Source organism: Lathyrus oleraceus, chromosome 5 (assembly GCF_024323335.1).
Source record: "Lathyrus oleraceus cultivar Zhongwan6 chromosome 5, CAAS_Psat_ZW6_1.0, whole genome shotgun sequence".
NCBI classification, from domain to species: Eukaryota; Viridiplantae; Streptophyta; class Magnoliopsida; order Fabales; family Fabaceae; genus Lathyrus; species Lathyrus oleraceus.
This window is the reverse complement of record NC_066583.1, coordinates 385861780-385874390: the sequence shown is the minus strand read 5'-3', so window position 1 is coordinate 385874390 and position 12611 is coordinate 385861780. Positions and strand designations below refer to the sequence as shown.

At 33.5% G+C, this 12611-nt stretch overlaps 2 protein-coding genes across 2 annotated transcripts; one reads left to right on the top strand and one right to left on the bottom strand.

The window, feature by feature from the left end:
* Window positions 1-1862: 1862 nt before the first annotated feature.
* Window positions 1863-8895, bottom strand: LOC127084973 (uncharacterized). Its single transcript, XM_051025515.1, has 8 exons — window positions 8740-8895; window positions 8174-8647; window positions 4353-4502; window positions 4194-4250; window positions 3836-3973; window positions 3562-3756; window positions 2935-3473; window positions 1863-2641 (listed from the first exon to the last, which is right to left on the bottom strand). The coding sequence occupies exons 1-8, from the start codon at window positions 8765-8767 to the stop codon at window positions 2027-2029; spliced, it is 2196 nt and encodes a 731-aa protein (XP_050881472.1). The 5' UTR covers window positions 8768-8895; the 3' UTR covers window positions 1863-2026.
* A 701-nt stretch (window positions 8896-9596) lies between these two features.
* LOC127080893 (uncharacterized) lies at window positions 9597-10064 on the top strand. The gene has a single exon (XM_051021183.1). It carries the CDS (start codon window positions 9597-9599, stop codon window positions 10062-10064), a length of 468 nt encoding a protein of 155 aa, XP_050877140.1.
* The last annotated feature ends 2547 nt before the right edge of the window (window positions 10065-12611 follow it).

Below are 12611 nucleotides of genomic sequence, written 5' to 3'. Positions count from 1 at the left end.
AGAGTCAAGAATTACGATTTTGGCGCTCAGATGAATGTCAAATTGTAATCTCCTTGAATGCATATCTCAAAGATCAAGAAGTTATGGATTTACCCCAATGATGACCAAATGTCACAAACCTCAAGTAAAACCAAGCTTTTGTTAACCACAAGCTTTAAGTCTATGATGGTTATGAGAAGGTGTTAATATGAAGGAATGATGCACATGAATGAGGCATGAATGTGTATAGATGAACCTTAAGTCAAAGGTTGGATGAAAAGTGAAAAGGGGAGGACAAATTTTGGGGTATTACACCCCTCTTCTTATGTATTTTTCTCACCTTCATAACGCTTTCAAGACACTGTCATTAGTGATATGTGTGAAACCTAAAAGACATTATAAAAGCATTATGAATATTAAAAACGTAAACTGAAATATTTAACATGAAATCTTTGAAACCTAAAGAAGTTTGGAAAAGTTCTCTATGATGGATTGCAAGAGTAAAAAATTATTTGGATTAAAGGTTTTCTTTTTAAATAATCATATAACTGAATATTTATTTTATGTATCTAACTCTTTTTTGTTTTATATCATAAACAAATGCATGAAATATCCAACATTTGATCTTCCCCAAGATTCACTGAAACGAGGATCCAACATTTGTTCTTCCCCAAGATCCAACATTTGTTCTTCATCGACAACAATGACGATGAACCATATTCAAAATTGTTATATATTTTTACTTTAATATTTTATGTAAATAATGTAATATTATGTAAACAAATTAATTTATTAATATCATTTGTAAATAATGTAATGAGTATTTAAAAAAATAATAACTAATCTTTCTCTTTGGTTTTGGTCATAAACCGAGACGTATGTTGTGTTAGTTTTAAAAATATAAAAAAAGCTATTGTTGAGGATCGAACCAATGACAATTTCAACTATCCCCTCATTTATTCTAAAACTGAGGGGTATAGTAGAGAGTTTTCTAATGCTCTTTGTTACCTCGTCTCTGTAATCAAGGTTAAATCAACTTTGCATCCGACGTTAAATGTGTTTTTTGTAGTAGTGCAATTATGTTCTATTTCATAAAATGTAATTAAAATGCGGTAAAAAAGTCTCATTTAGGTTTTGTTTTATAAAAGTACAGATTATAATGAAAAATATGTAAAATTTAAAAAAATCTATATTTAAAAAAACAATAATTTCCTCTCGATTATAAGTCCCTACCGATGAGAAAAGTTAGGCGCTTTGCTACTTGTCAACACGGTTGTCATTCCAACCAAAGGAGAAAAAAAATTATAAAGTGACATTTTGAAAATGTTGTTGGTAGAAATTGAAACTATGACTAATGTCACTTTCCACTTCGGTTGGTAGTGGCCTGAGAGAAAAAAATAGCGCACTTTCTATGATATTCTACTGTATCTTGACCACCCAACTGAGATAAAAACACTTTTCCAACTGATATTTATGTAATTTTTATAGTAGTGAATGTTTTTTTTTAGTGAAGCATTAAATGAAAGATGTGGTTTTTTCTAATAAGTTGAAATTATAATATTTAATAAAAAATAATTATAAATCAATAAATTACTTGAAGATGCTTAAGAATATATTATATTACAATAATTTTACTTATATTTAATAATATTTTTAATTAATTTCTAAATATTTAATTTCTATATTATTCTATGAAACAAGTTGATGTTTTAATAATAAGTTGATGTTTTAATTCATTTTAGAAGAAACTATGAATATTATTATATGATTACTTTATACAACAAATAGTTTAATATTTTTACAATAACAATTAATTAGCAAAATCGTAAGAATGCACAAACATTTCAATAGTATGTATGGCGTATGGGAAACGGGATGGGAAGAAATTGAAAATTCATATCATCCTTATCACACCTTATAGTTATACAAAAGAGTAAAATTACACTACATTCACACAAGTAATGAAAACATAATAAAAGACATTATTCAAGTACAAACTAAACTCATTAGTTTCAATTCACATAGTAATATAACAAAACAAACACCTTTACAAAAGAACACCCTTAATACTTGGTGGTGGAACCTTCTTCCAAATAACTTTAACAAGATCAAGGAATAACGGAAACTGCACAGCTGCATAGAATGTGACAGGTAGGCAAATGGAAATATATAAATAGAACAAGATACTTCCCTTTGTATATTTATCTGTGAGCACGAAGAAATGTCCAGCACAGAAAGAAACAAACATAGCAACAATGGATACGAAGAGAGAACACAAGCCAAAAAGAAGCTTCATTGGCAAGTTTCGACGAAAGTCTTCAATTTCTTTTCGAGAAGTGAGTATAGCAAGGAACATGATGAGTGCAGTGACAGAGAAGTAAAGTCCAATTAATGAAGATACAGCAAATCCTTCAAATGCAGGTTGTCCTTTTAATGCTGGTTCTCCTGTTTGCTGATTGCCACCAGGTACACTCCCTGATGTCGCAAAGGAGACACCAGCAATGAGAGCTGCCACAACTGAGCATGACTCTGCTGTGTCTTTCAACCATTCAACACTGTTTTGTAGAAGTACTTTGTGTTGCTCCTTAAAGATTTCACTTGGGGTTTTTCCTTCTTTGTTTCCTTTATTATTGAAATGCTCTGGTACTAGTTCTTTTATGTACTATACCAAAAAATATATGTTAATACTTTTTAAAAAAATGTGGCATATAAAGATGCAGTGAGAACTAATAATTAAACTCGGGTCTCAATGTGCTCTGATATGTATAGATTAGTCACGGTTTAACTATAACAAATAAATTAGAAATCCTATTTACCCAAGATATAACCATGATAAATGTATTATGAACCCTATTTAGCCACAGGTTAATCATGATAAATTGGTGGCCGTGCGGATTGTACCGTAGCGCACATTGCACATCGTTAAAGACCACCCTAATTAAACTATAAACGCACCTTATACCACTTGATGTCCCACATCATTTGCATGACAACACCAGATATCCTCCAAGTATTTTCTCTTTCAAATGATGTAAATGCTGCCAAGTGTAACACAGTATTCTCATTTTTATCAACTTGTAGAACTAGGTGATTAACGACTCCACCAGGTAAATTCTTCTGCATCCACTGAATGACATGTGGTTGCCTATTCTTTACGGCCAAAAGTAAGGCATTTTCATTGTTAGAGTTAGTCTCATAGATCACACTTTTTATGCTTGATTGAAGATCTGCCATCATCTCAACTATTCCATGACTTGCTGCAATCAAATAGGATGTGTCCTTTACATCACTTTTCACTTCTATTTTAATATTCTTCATTGCTACAAGTAATAAACCTTTCTTATCAGATGTAATCGGTACTTTAGAATTAAGCTCTTCCATAATTTCTACTATGCCACTTTTTGCTACTGACAAAAATGTCGTATCTCTTCCATCAATATTTGTTGAATCATCCATTTTTTTATTTTCTTTTGTCTCTTGCAATGAGGTATCACCTGGAAATATACAAACAATGATTATTTCATCTTTACATTTTAATTATATCAGTATCTTCTTTAATTTTTTGTACTTATTGTTATTTACCTTCTTCGTTTTTGCTCTTAAGAAATGTTGGAAAATTTAGAAGCTCCTTTTCCATTTCAAAATCACGTTCTATGTTGTCAAGATCTGGTTTAACCCCACCACCTATGTATGATCCAATAGGTGTTTTCATAAACTCTTCCAAGAGCTGGCCACCATATATGTGATTCTTCTTAATAGTCTTTATTTCCTCTAAGTCTACAAAATTAATGAAGCAAAATAGCACTTATTAATCAAAGCATGTAAAATTAAAGTTAGAAGAGTTCAATATACATACCCAATAGTGACAGGATTGGCCATCTGAATACAAACTTTTGAATGTTGTGACAGGTTTGAGCAAGAGAGTGTCTTATTTTGTATGCCTTTTCTAATTTATCAACATCGTATATTTCTATTGCACTATAATCACCTTTCACTGCAATATTAATAGGTCTTTAGTATATAATAGTGAGCGCCATTAAATAAATGAAAAATTCTCATAAAAAATGGAAGAGAAAACGAATTTGAAAAATAGACTAGACTTAATGAACTTAACTTAGCGCGAACTATTAATGTACTATTAATAGTTCAGGAATTTCAAAACACAAAATAATAATGGAAAAGTGATCATGAGAGATAGTTCATCGAAAGTTTACCACTGTTTTGAAGCAATTCCATTGTAGTCTTTGCGTCGCGGCGGCTTATAGTAAAACCTTTGACACCAAAATTTTGTAAACAAGATTAAATATTTTTTTCACGACATTTGACAGATAAGTAAAAATAATGAAAAGCAATTTGAATTATCTGTCACTTACAGTAGTACAAAATTTGTTTCCACCATGATAGCCTAGTTCCACTCTTAAAGGCTGATGTTCTAGTAGCAAGAATTTCGAGAGGAATGATGTCATCATTGTCCTTCATAGAGATAAGACCTTCGTAGCAATACATTATTATTATTGCCAAACCTGTTGCACAAGATACATAGATTATTATTATTATTGGCAAGATGTAATGGTCGCTATTATTTTCATTCTAATGATCATTGTTCGGTATTATATATATATATATATATATATATATATTATATATATATATATATATATATATATTATATATATATATATATATATATATATATATATATATATATATATATATATATATATATATATATATATATATATATATATATATATATATATATATATTTTAACCACAGACTTTATTGTATATTCTTTTCTTAATGAAATGTCACTCGGATCTCTGTATTAGACTTATATTATTTATAACCACACTCTTTATTATATGTTCTTTCGTTAATGAGATATCACTCGGGTGTGTATTAGACTTTTTCATCGAAGTTTAGATTTTGTCGGTGTACAAAGTGAAGAAGATGAAGATGAAAAAAAAAAGAGAAAAGAGAATAATAAATTTTCACTACTATGCTAAAATGGTTGCACACACACACTATTGTACACATACTGCACTTACAACTATTGACAGCTACATTAGTTTATATACACAAACAATAATGCAACGTAGGCAAAATGCTAAAATACTGAATTACCCTTCAACATGATCCATTAATTCATGATTTAACTAATCAAAACTAATAACACCAATTTCATCCCTCAACTGGAGAAATTGATCAGTCTTGATCGCTTTGGTCAGAACATCTACCAACTACTTCTGGATACTACAATACATAATTTCTAGCACTTCATTCTGAATCTGACTTCTCAAAAAAGGATACTTAATCTCAATATGCTTGCTTCTTCCATGCGGCATTAGATTCTTGAAAAGATTGAGTATAGACTTGTTATCATTCATCAACTTCAGAGGCTTATTTACATTGATCTTCAGATCCTACGATAAATTCAGAAGCCAAACAACTTGACATGCAACCATAACACCTTCAATATATTCAGCTTCAGATATTGACAAAGCAACAAGAGGTTACTTCTTGGAATACCAAGAAATAGGACCTCTCAAATACTTGAAAAAATATCCATAAGTACTTCTTCGGTCAACTCTGTCTCCACACCAATTAGAGTCTGAGTAACACATCAACTTCGAATTACCTTTTTCATCAGAAGGAAACAAAACTCCATACTTCAGAGTCTCCTTAATATACCTCAGAATCCTGACAACAACTTGGTAATGAGACCACTTTGGTTTACTCATGAACCTATTAACCATTCCAACTGCATAGTAAATGTTAGGCCTGGTATTGCACAAATACCTCAGAGATCCAACTAATGGCTTGAAAGTTGTAGCATCTACATCACCACCTTCAGGATCAGAATCCAATTTGTGATTTGTTTCTGCAGGTCTGACTGCAGCCTTACAATTCAGCAAGTCAAATCTCTTCAGAAGCTCAAGTTCATACTTCAACTGATGCAAAATGATACCCTTCTCAGAGTACATAAATTATATCCCTAGTAAATATGTCAACTTTCCTAGATCAATTATCTCAAACTCATTCATCAGTACCTTCTTGAACTTAGCTATCTCATGTTCACAACTTCTTGTTAGTAATATGCCATCAACATACAAACATACCAAAATCATATTGCCTTTAGAATTATGTTGAACATAAACGCCATATTCCATCTCACACTTTCTGAATCCTTGACGCTTGAAAAATGAATCAATTTTCAGATTCCAAGCTCTAGGAGCTTGTTTCAGTCCATACAACATTTTATGTAACATATACACCATCCCTTCTTGATTCCTTTTAACAAATTCAGGAGATTGTGACATGTATATCTCTTCTTGTAATGGACTTTTCAAAAATGCATATTTCACATCTAAATGCCTCATAGGCCAATTCCTATTAGCAGCTATCGCAATCACCAGTTTAATTGTCTCATGTCTCGCTACAAGAGAGAAAACACCTCAAGGTAGTCTAACCTAGATTTTTGTAGAAAACCTCTTGCCAGTAACATTGATTTGTGTTTGCCAATTGATCCATTTGGGTTCAGTTTCTCCTTGAAAACTCATCTGACGTTGATGGTTTTCTTGTCCTTTGGAAGCTCAGTCAACTTCCAAGTCTTGTTTCTTTCTATAACCTCAAGTTCTTCTTTCATGGCTTTCAGCTACACTTTCTTCTTTAGCGTTTTTTCAATACTCACTAGTTCAAAGTCTACTAACATGGCACACTGAATGGCTTTTACTTCAAAGTCTACTTCAGTATCTTGCAGCATATCAAACTCTGAAAACCTTCTTAGTATTTGTATAATTTTTTGTGGCCTCTGAACATGTTCAAAATCTTCTTCAGACACTGAAACAGTATCAGATACTAGAACCCCAGAAGTACCAACTTTAGAGGCATGACCACCTTCAGAGTCTGGAATATTCTCAGAGTCTGGATCTCCACCTGAGTCTGAATCGCCATCGGAATCTAGATCAGAATCAGATTCACCTTCAGAGTCAGACTCGCTTTCAGAGTCATACTTGCCTTCAAAGTTACTTTCAGAATCATCTTTTGATTCTGACTCACATTCAAAGGCAAATTCTCCTTCAGAGTCAGAAATCTCTTCAGAAGTTAACTCAGGTGTTAACATTGCACCAGAGTTGGATTGAGATTTACTCTAATCTCACACTCCTTGTTTTTCACAATGACATCTCTATTGAATTCAACGTTGTTAGTGACAGGACATTAGAGCTAATAAGCATTTGTACTATGGCACTATACAAGCAACATGACTCTGCTCCTGTTATCCAACTTCCTTCTCTTAGCATTCAGAACATGTTCGTAACAAACAGAACCAACGCCTTTAGATGACTCACATTTTGCTTATCTTCAGTCCACTTTTCTAAAGGAATAATTTCCTTTATCATCTTAGTTGTTCACCCGTTAAGCACATATGCTGCAATGGCAACAACTTCTTCCCAAAAGGTGTGAGGTAGCTTATTCTCCTTCAGCATGCTCTTTGTCATATCAAAGCATAGTTTGGTTACAGTCATAACATTCACTTTGATTGTTCTATTCCTCCCCTATTCTGAATTCATAATCAACTTTTGATTATAGTCATAGAGCTTCAAAAGATTGTCCTTCACGGTAACTGAAAATTTTTTCTCAATTAATTGACATACACTCATCATATTGCTTTTCATGCCAGAACTTACCACACGTTCTGAATCAATGTTGTTTTACCATTATTCGGAAAATTAACACGAATTCAAGAAACAAAATCAATCACACAACTCGCCACTATTAACTCGTGTGTCCCTGTGTTTTCATGTGGATCTGAACCGGAGCTCTAAATACCAATTGTTGGTGCACAAGATGAAGAAGATGAAGAAGAAAGAAGAGAGAGAAGAGATGATAAACTTCCACTCCTCTACTAAAATGGTTATAGCAAAATGGTTGCACACACATTACACAGACTACGCTTACAACTATTGACAACTATACTAGTTTATATACACAAACAACAATGTCACATTGGCAACATATTAAAATACTGAATTATCCTTCGATATATACTTTTATATTTAAAAAATGGAAGAATTTTGTTTTTCAAAACAGTTTTTTTTTGTTACTTTAAAAGACAGTTTTTTTTTTGTTACTTTAAAAGACTTTAAAAAAAATGAATGAATGAATAAATAAAGTAAGAGAAAAAAAACTAACCAAACATTTCACTTTGAATGGCAACGTGAAGGATGCTAGTATTATTGTTATCGATAGCAATATTGATATCAGTAGGATAAAACTGTTGTAGGTAAACAAACACTAATCCTTTACGTGCACGCACAGCCCAAAAAAGTGGTGTTTCTCCATTTTCATTTTTCTCTTGAATCAAATACTTCCTTTCACCTTTTTTTCCAATTATATTTTCACACATATCTGTGAATCCTCTATATGCTGCAAGGTGAAGAGGAGTTGCACCTCGTTTATTCACCTCTCTCAAACTAGTTTCATCATCAAGTTCTAATATTGCTTCTACAAGACTTTTCACTACATCTTTGCGTCCACTGCTTACTGCCACGTGCAATGCTGATCCTCTTCCCTGGATTTCTATCTTGTGAAACTTACTATCTTGTTTGTATTTTTCAATTACCATATCCCATTTCTCTTCCAATACTAGCTCCCAGAACTCCTTAGCTACATATTTTCATTTTGCAACTTGCGTTAATTGATAACAAAAATGTGGACAAGATATTGAGTGTTAATATATAAGGAAAGTTTAGACTTACGTTCGTGATGTGGAGAAGCTATATCCATTCTTAAAGTTTGAAATGCAGAATGAAAGTAGGTAGTGTTGCTGCAAGGTACTACTAGTGCAAGCGTAATTGTGTTATATAAGAAAAGAAATGAATGTAATATTTTATTCCTTTCTTCAACTTTGCAGCTTTTGAAGTGTGTAAGAAACATATAATATGATGACAAAAGCAAAGTGCAATATGTAATATGTTCACTGCTGAGTGACACTCAAGCTTAAGCAAAAGCTACTACGAACCTTCTTTTATAATTTACGTTGGTTTAAAGTAAAAGCTAGCTTCTTTTTTTACTTTGGCCTAATATAAGGCTGTTAAGTAGTTTCTATTATTTAGTAATAATTGACCTATATAGGTCTAGTTAGAGTCAAAGTCTATTAAGTCATAATAGCCATGAGTTGAGATAGTGAGCATGGTATCCTTTATTTTAGCATAGTCAATTTTTTTTAAGCCTATTAAAAAGGCACTTTGAATTCATTAATAAATAATCGGTTTGGTGCAAACCTTCACATTTGATATCAGAGAGATCCCAGAGAGAGAAAACATAAGCGAAAAAAGAAACAACACTCACAAAAATTCCTCACTTTGATGATCATTATGATCATTGGAGTGAACTGGTGGAGAATCTTTTGCGAGCAAAAGGTTTATGGAATCTGGTAGCTGATGGTTATACCGAGATAGAAGAAGGAGTTGTTGCAACTGATGTCCAATGAAAAACCCTAGAGAATCTCAAGATGAAGGATCATCAGGTGAAACATTACCTATTCCAGGCGATTGATCGAACCATATTCAAACAGATCTTGGATCGTCGAACATCCAAGATTGTTTGGGATTCAATGAAGAAGAAGTTTGGAGGGAATGAAAGGGTGAAGCGATCTCTTCTCAATACTCTAAGAAGAGAATTCAAGGTTCTTGCCATGAAGTTGGACGAGAAAATTGTCGATTACTTTGAAAGGGTAATGACAGTTTCCAACAAAATGAGGAGCAATGGAGAAGACATGCCAGACTCAAAGATCATTGAGAAGATCCTTCGAACATTGACAAATAAATTCACATATGTGGTGGTTTCAATTGAGGAATCCAAGCACACTGGAAGCATGTTTATTAATGAGTTGCAAAGTTTTTTGACTGTTCATGAGCAAAAATTTAGGAAAACCAATGTTGAAGAGGATGCTCAAGCTCTCAATGTCAAAGGCAGAGACATAGGTTTTTACAAAGGCCGAGGTAGGGGTCAAGGGCGGTTTTTCAACAAGGCATTGATTGAGTGCCATAAATGTCACAATTTAGGGCATTTTTCAGCATGAATGCCCAAATTGGAACAAAAAAACTCACTATATTAAAATGGAGGAGGAAGATGCAGTTTTGCTAATGGCACTTGTGGAACATCAAGGAACAAAGAGAAGTCATGTATGGTTTGTAAACTATGGATGTTCAAACCACATGTGAGGTGATCGGGGTATGTTCTTAAGTTTTGATACTTCTTTCACTCATATTGTCAAGCTTGGGAATAATCAAAAATTAGTTGTAAATGGGAAATGAGTGGTGAAAATTATGCTCCAAGAAATAAGTTATGTTATAAGCGATGTGTATTATGTTCCTGAGTTGAGAAACAATTTGCTAAATGTTTGGGCAACTTCAGGAAAAAGGATTATATGTATTATTTAAGGGAGGATTGAATAAAACATGTAGCATATTTCACCCTATGAAGGGTAAAATAGTCGAGGTTGTCATGAGTGCAAATCGAATGTATGTTTTATTTGCTGAATCTTGCCATAAGAAAGGGGAAGAAAGATGCTTTCAGGTTGATGTTTCAGACAAAGCGGAATTGTGGCATCATCGATATGGGCATATCAATTACAAGGGTCTTCACACCTTAACCAACGAGGAAATGGTCACTGGTTTACCTGGAATTGGGCCAGCAAAGGTCACATGCGAGATATGCATGAAAGCGAAGCAACATCGAGTACCCTTTCAAAAACGAAGCACGTGGAGAGCAACTAAAAGGTTACAACTCATCCATTTTGATCTATGTGGTCCGATCGCCCCTTCATCAAACATCCAAAAGAGGTACCTAATAAGTTTTATAGATGATTTCTCTAGGAAAACATGGATATACTTTGTACTAGAGAAATCAGAAACTTTCTATTACTTTAAATGGTTCAAAACACTTGTGGAAAAGGAAACAGGCATGTGTATCAAGTGCTTAAGAACATATAGAGATGGAGAATACAATTTTGAAGATTTTAAAGAGTATTGCAAAGAACATGGGATCAAAAGGCAGTTAACCACCTCATACACCCCTCAGTAAAATGGAGTTGTCGAGCGCAAGAATTGAACTATTATGAATATGGTTAGGGTTGTTCTAACAGAGAAAAAAGTTCCAAAAACATGCAGGCTAGAAGAAGTGTGGAGTCATGGAAACCCCTCAGTAGATCACTTCAGAATCTTTGGGTGTGTAGGACATGTTCACGTTCCAGATGTGAAAAGAATCAAACTCGGTGATAAGAGTGTGAAATGTGTTTTGTTAGGCTTCAACAGTGAATCAAAGGCATTCATAATGTTTGATCCAGTTGAGAAGAGATTTACATCAGCAGAGATGTAATATTTGAAGAAGATAAGGCATGGAATTGGGATATTGGTTACACTGCTAAACAATCCATAGAGTTTGAGTGGGAAGATGTATATGACAGTGTTGTAAATGAGGGACGGGAAGTAGAAGATGATAATGTAAATCCAGAACAAAATATGGGTGAAAATCCTCATGAGCCACATGTTAATGTTCCTCCTCAAGTTGAAGAGGTCACAACAAAGGAGAGGGTAGAGCCTGAAAACCACCGATATGGGATGTTGATTACACCTCAGAAGAAGGCATATCAAATGTAGAATATGAGCTAAATCTAGTAAAAGTTGATGTGTTGAATAATGATCATCTTGCATTCATGGTCGTCTCAGATCCTACAAGTTCTTAAGAGGCAGACAAGCATTCAAAATGGAGGCATACAATGGATGCAGAGATAAAATCAATCGAAAGAAATCAAACATGGGTTCTGACTTTGCTTCCCGTAGAAGCCAAAACAATCGGTGTGAAATGGATTTATAAAACCAAACTCAATGAATTGGGGGAGGTTGATAAATTTAAGGCCAAGCTAGTTGTGAAAGTTTATTCACAACAATATGGAGTGGGCTACACTGAAGTGTTTGCACCTGTGGCCATAATGAATACCGTAAGAATGATTATTGCCTTGGTTACACAACAAGGGTAGGGGTTCTACAAGTTGGATGTAAAATCTACCTTCTTACATGGAGAGCTGGAGGAAAATGTATTTGTGGAGCGACCTCAAGGTTATGAGATAGAAGGGAAGAAACACATGGTCTACAAGTTGTGTAAAGAACTTTATAGATTGAAACAAGCACCAAGGGCTTGGTTCAGTCGCATAGAATCTTATTTCATCAAGGAAGGTTTCAAGAGCATTTCAAGTGACCAAACCTTGTTTGTCAAGAGGAAGGAAGGTAAAATTTTGATTGTTAGCATATATGTTGATGATCTGTTATTTACTAGTGCTGATGAAGATCTATTGAATGAGTTCAAGTGTTCCATGAAGAATGAGTTTGACATGACAGATTTAGGAAAAATGAGATATTTCCTTGGAATTAAAGTGACGCAGAGAGGTGATGGAATCTTTATATGTCAAAAGAAATATGTTGCTGAAGTGATTAACAAATTTGGATTGCAAGACTACAACTCTGTTTGCAATCCAATTGTTTCAGGACAAAAAAATTGGTCATGATGAAACTGGCGTTAAAATCGATCCAACTGTATACAAGAAAATAGTGGGCAGCCTAATGTATCT

Bases quoted from the DNA above. Each gene is read 5' to 3' on its own strand.
- LOC127080893 (XM_051021183.1), top strand. From the start codon at position 9,597: ATGAAGAAGAAGTTTGGAGGGAATGAAAGGGTGAAGCGATCTCTTCTC.
- LOC127084973 (XM_051025515.1), bottom strand. From the start codon at position 8,767: ATGGATATAGCTTCTCCACATCACGAAC. The intron at 4,503-8,173 runs GTTAGTTTTTTT...CTTGTGCAACAG, and splicing joins CATTCAAAGTGAAATGTTTG to GTTTGGCAATAATAATAATG. The intron at 3,974-4,193 runs GTAAACTTTCGA...TTAATATTGCAG, and splicing joins GGAATTGCTTCAAAACAGTG to TGAAAGGTGATTATAGTGCA.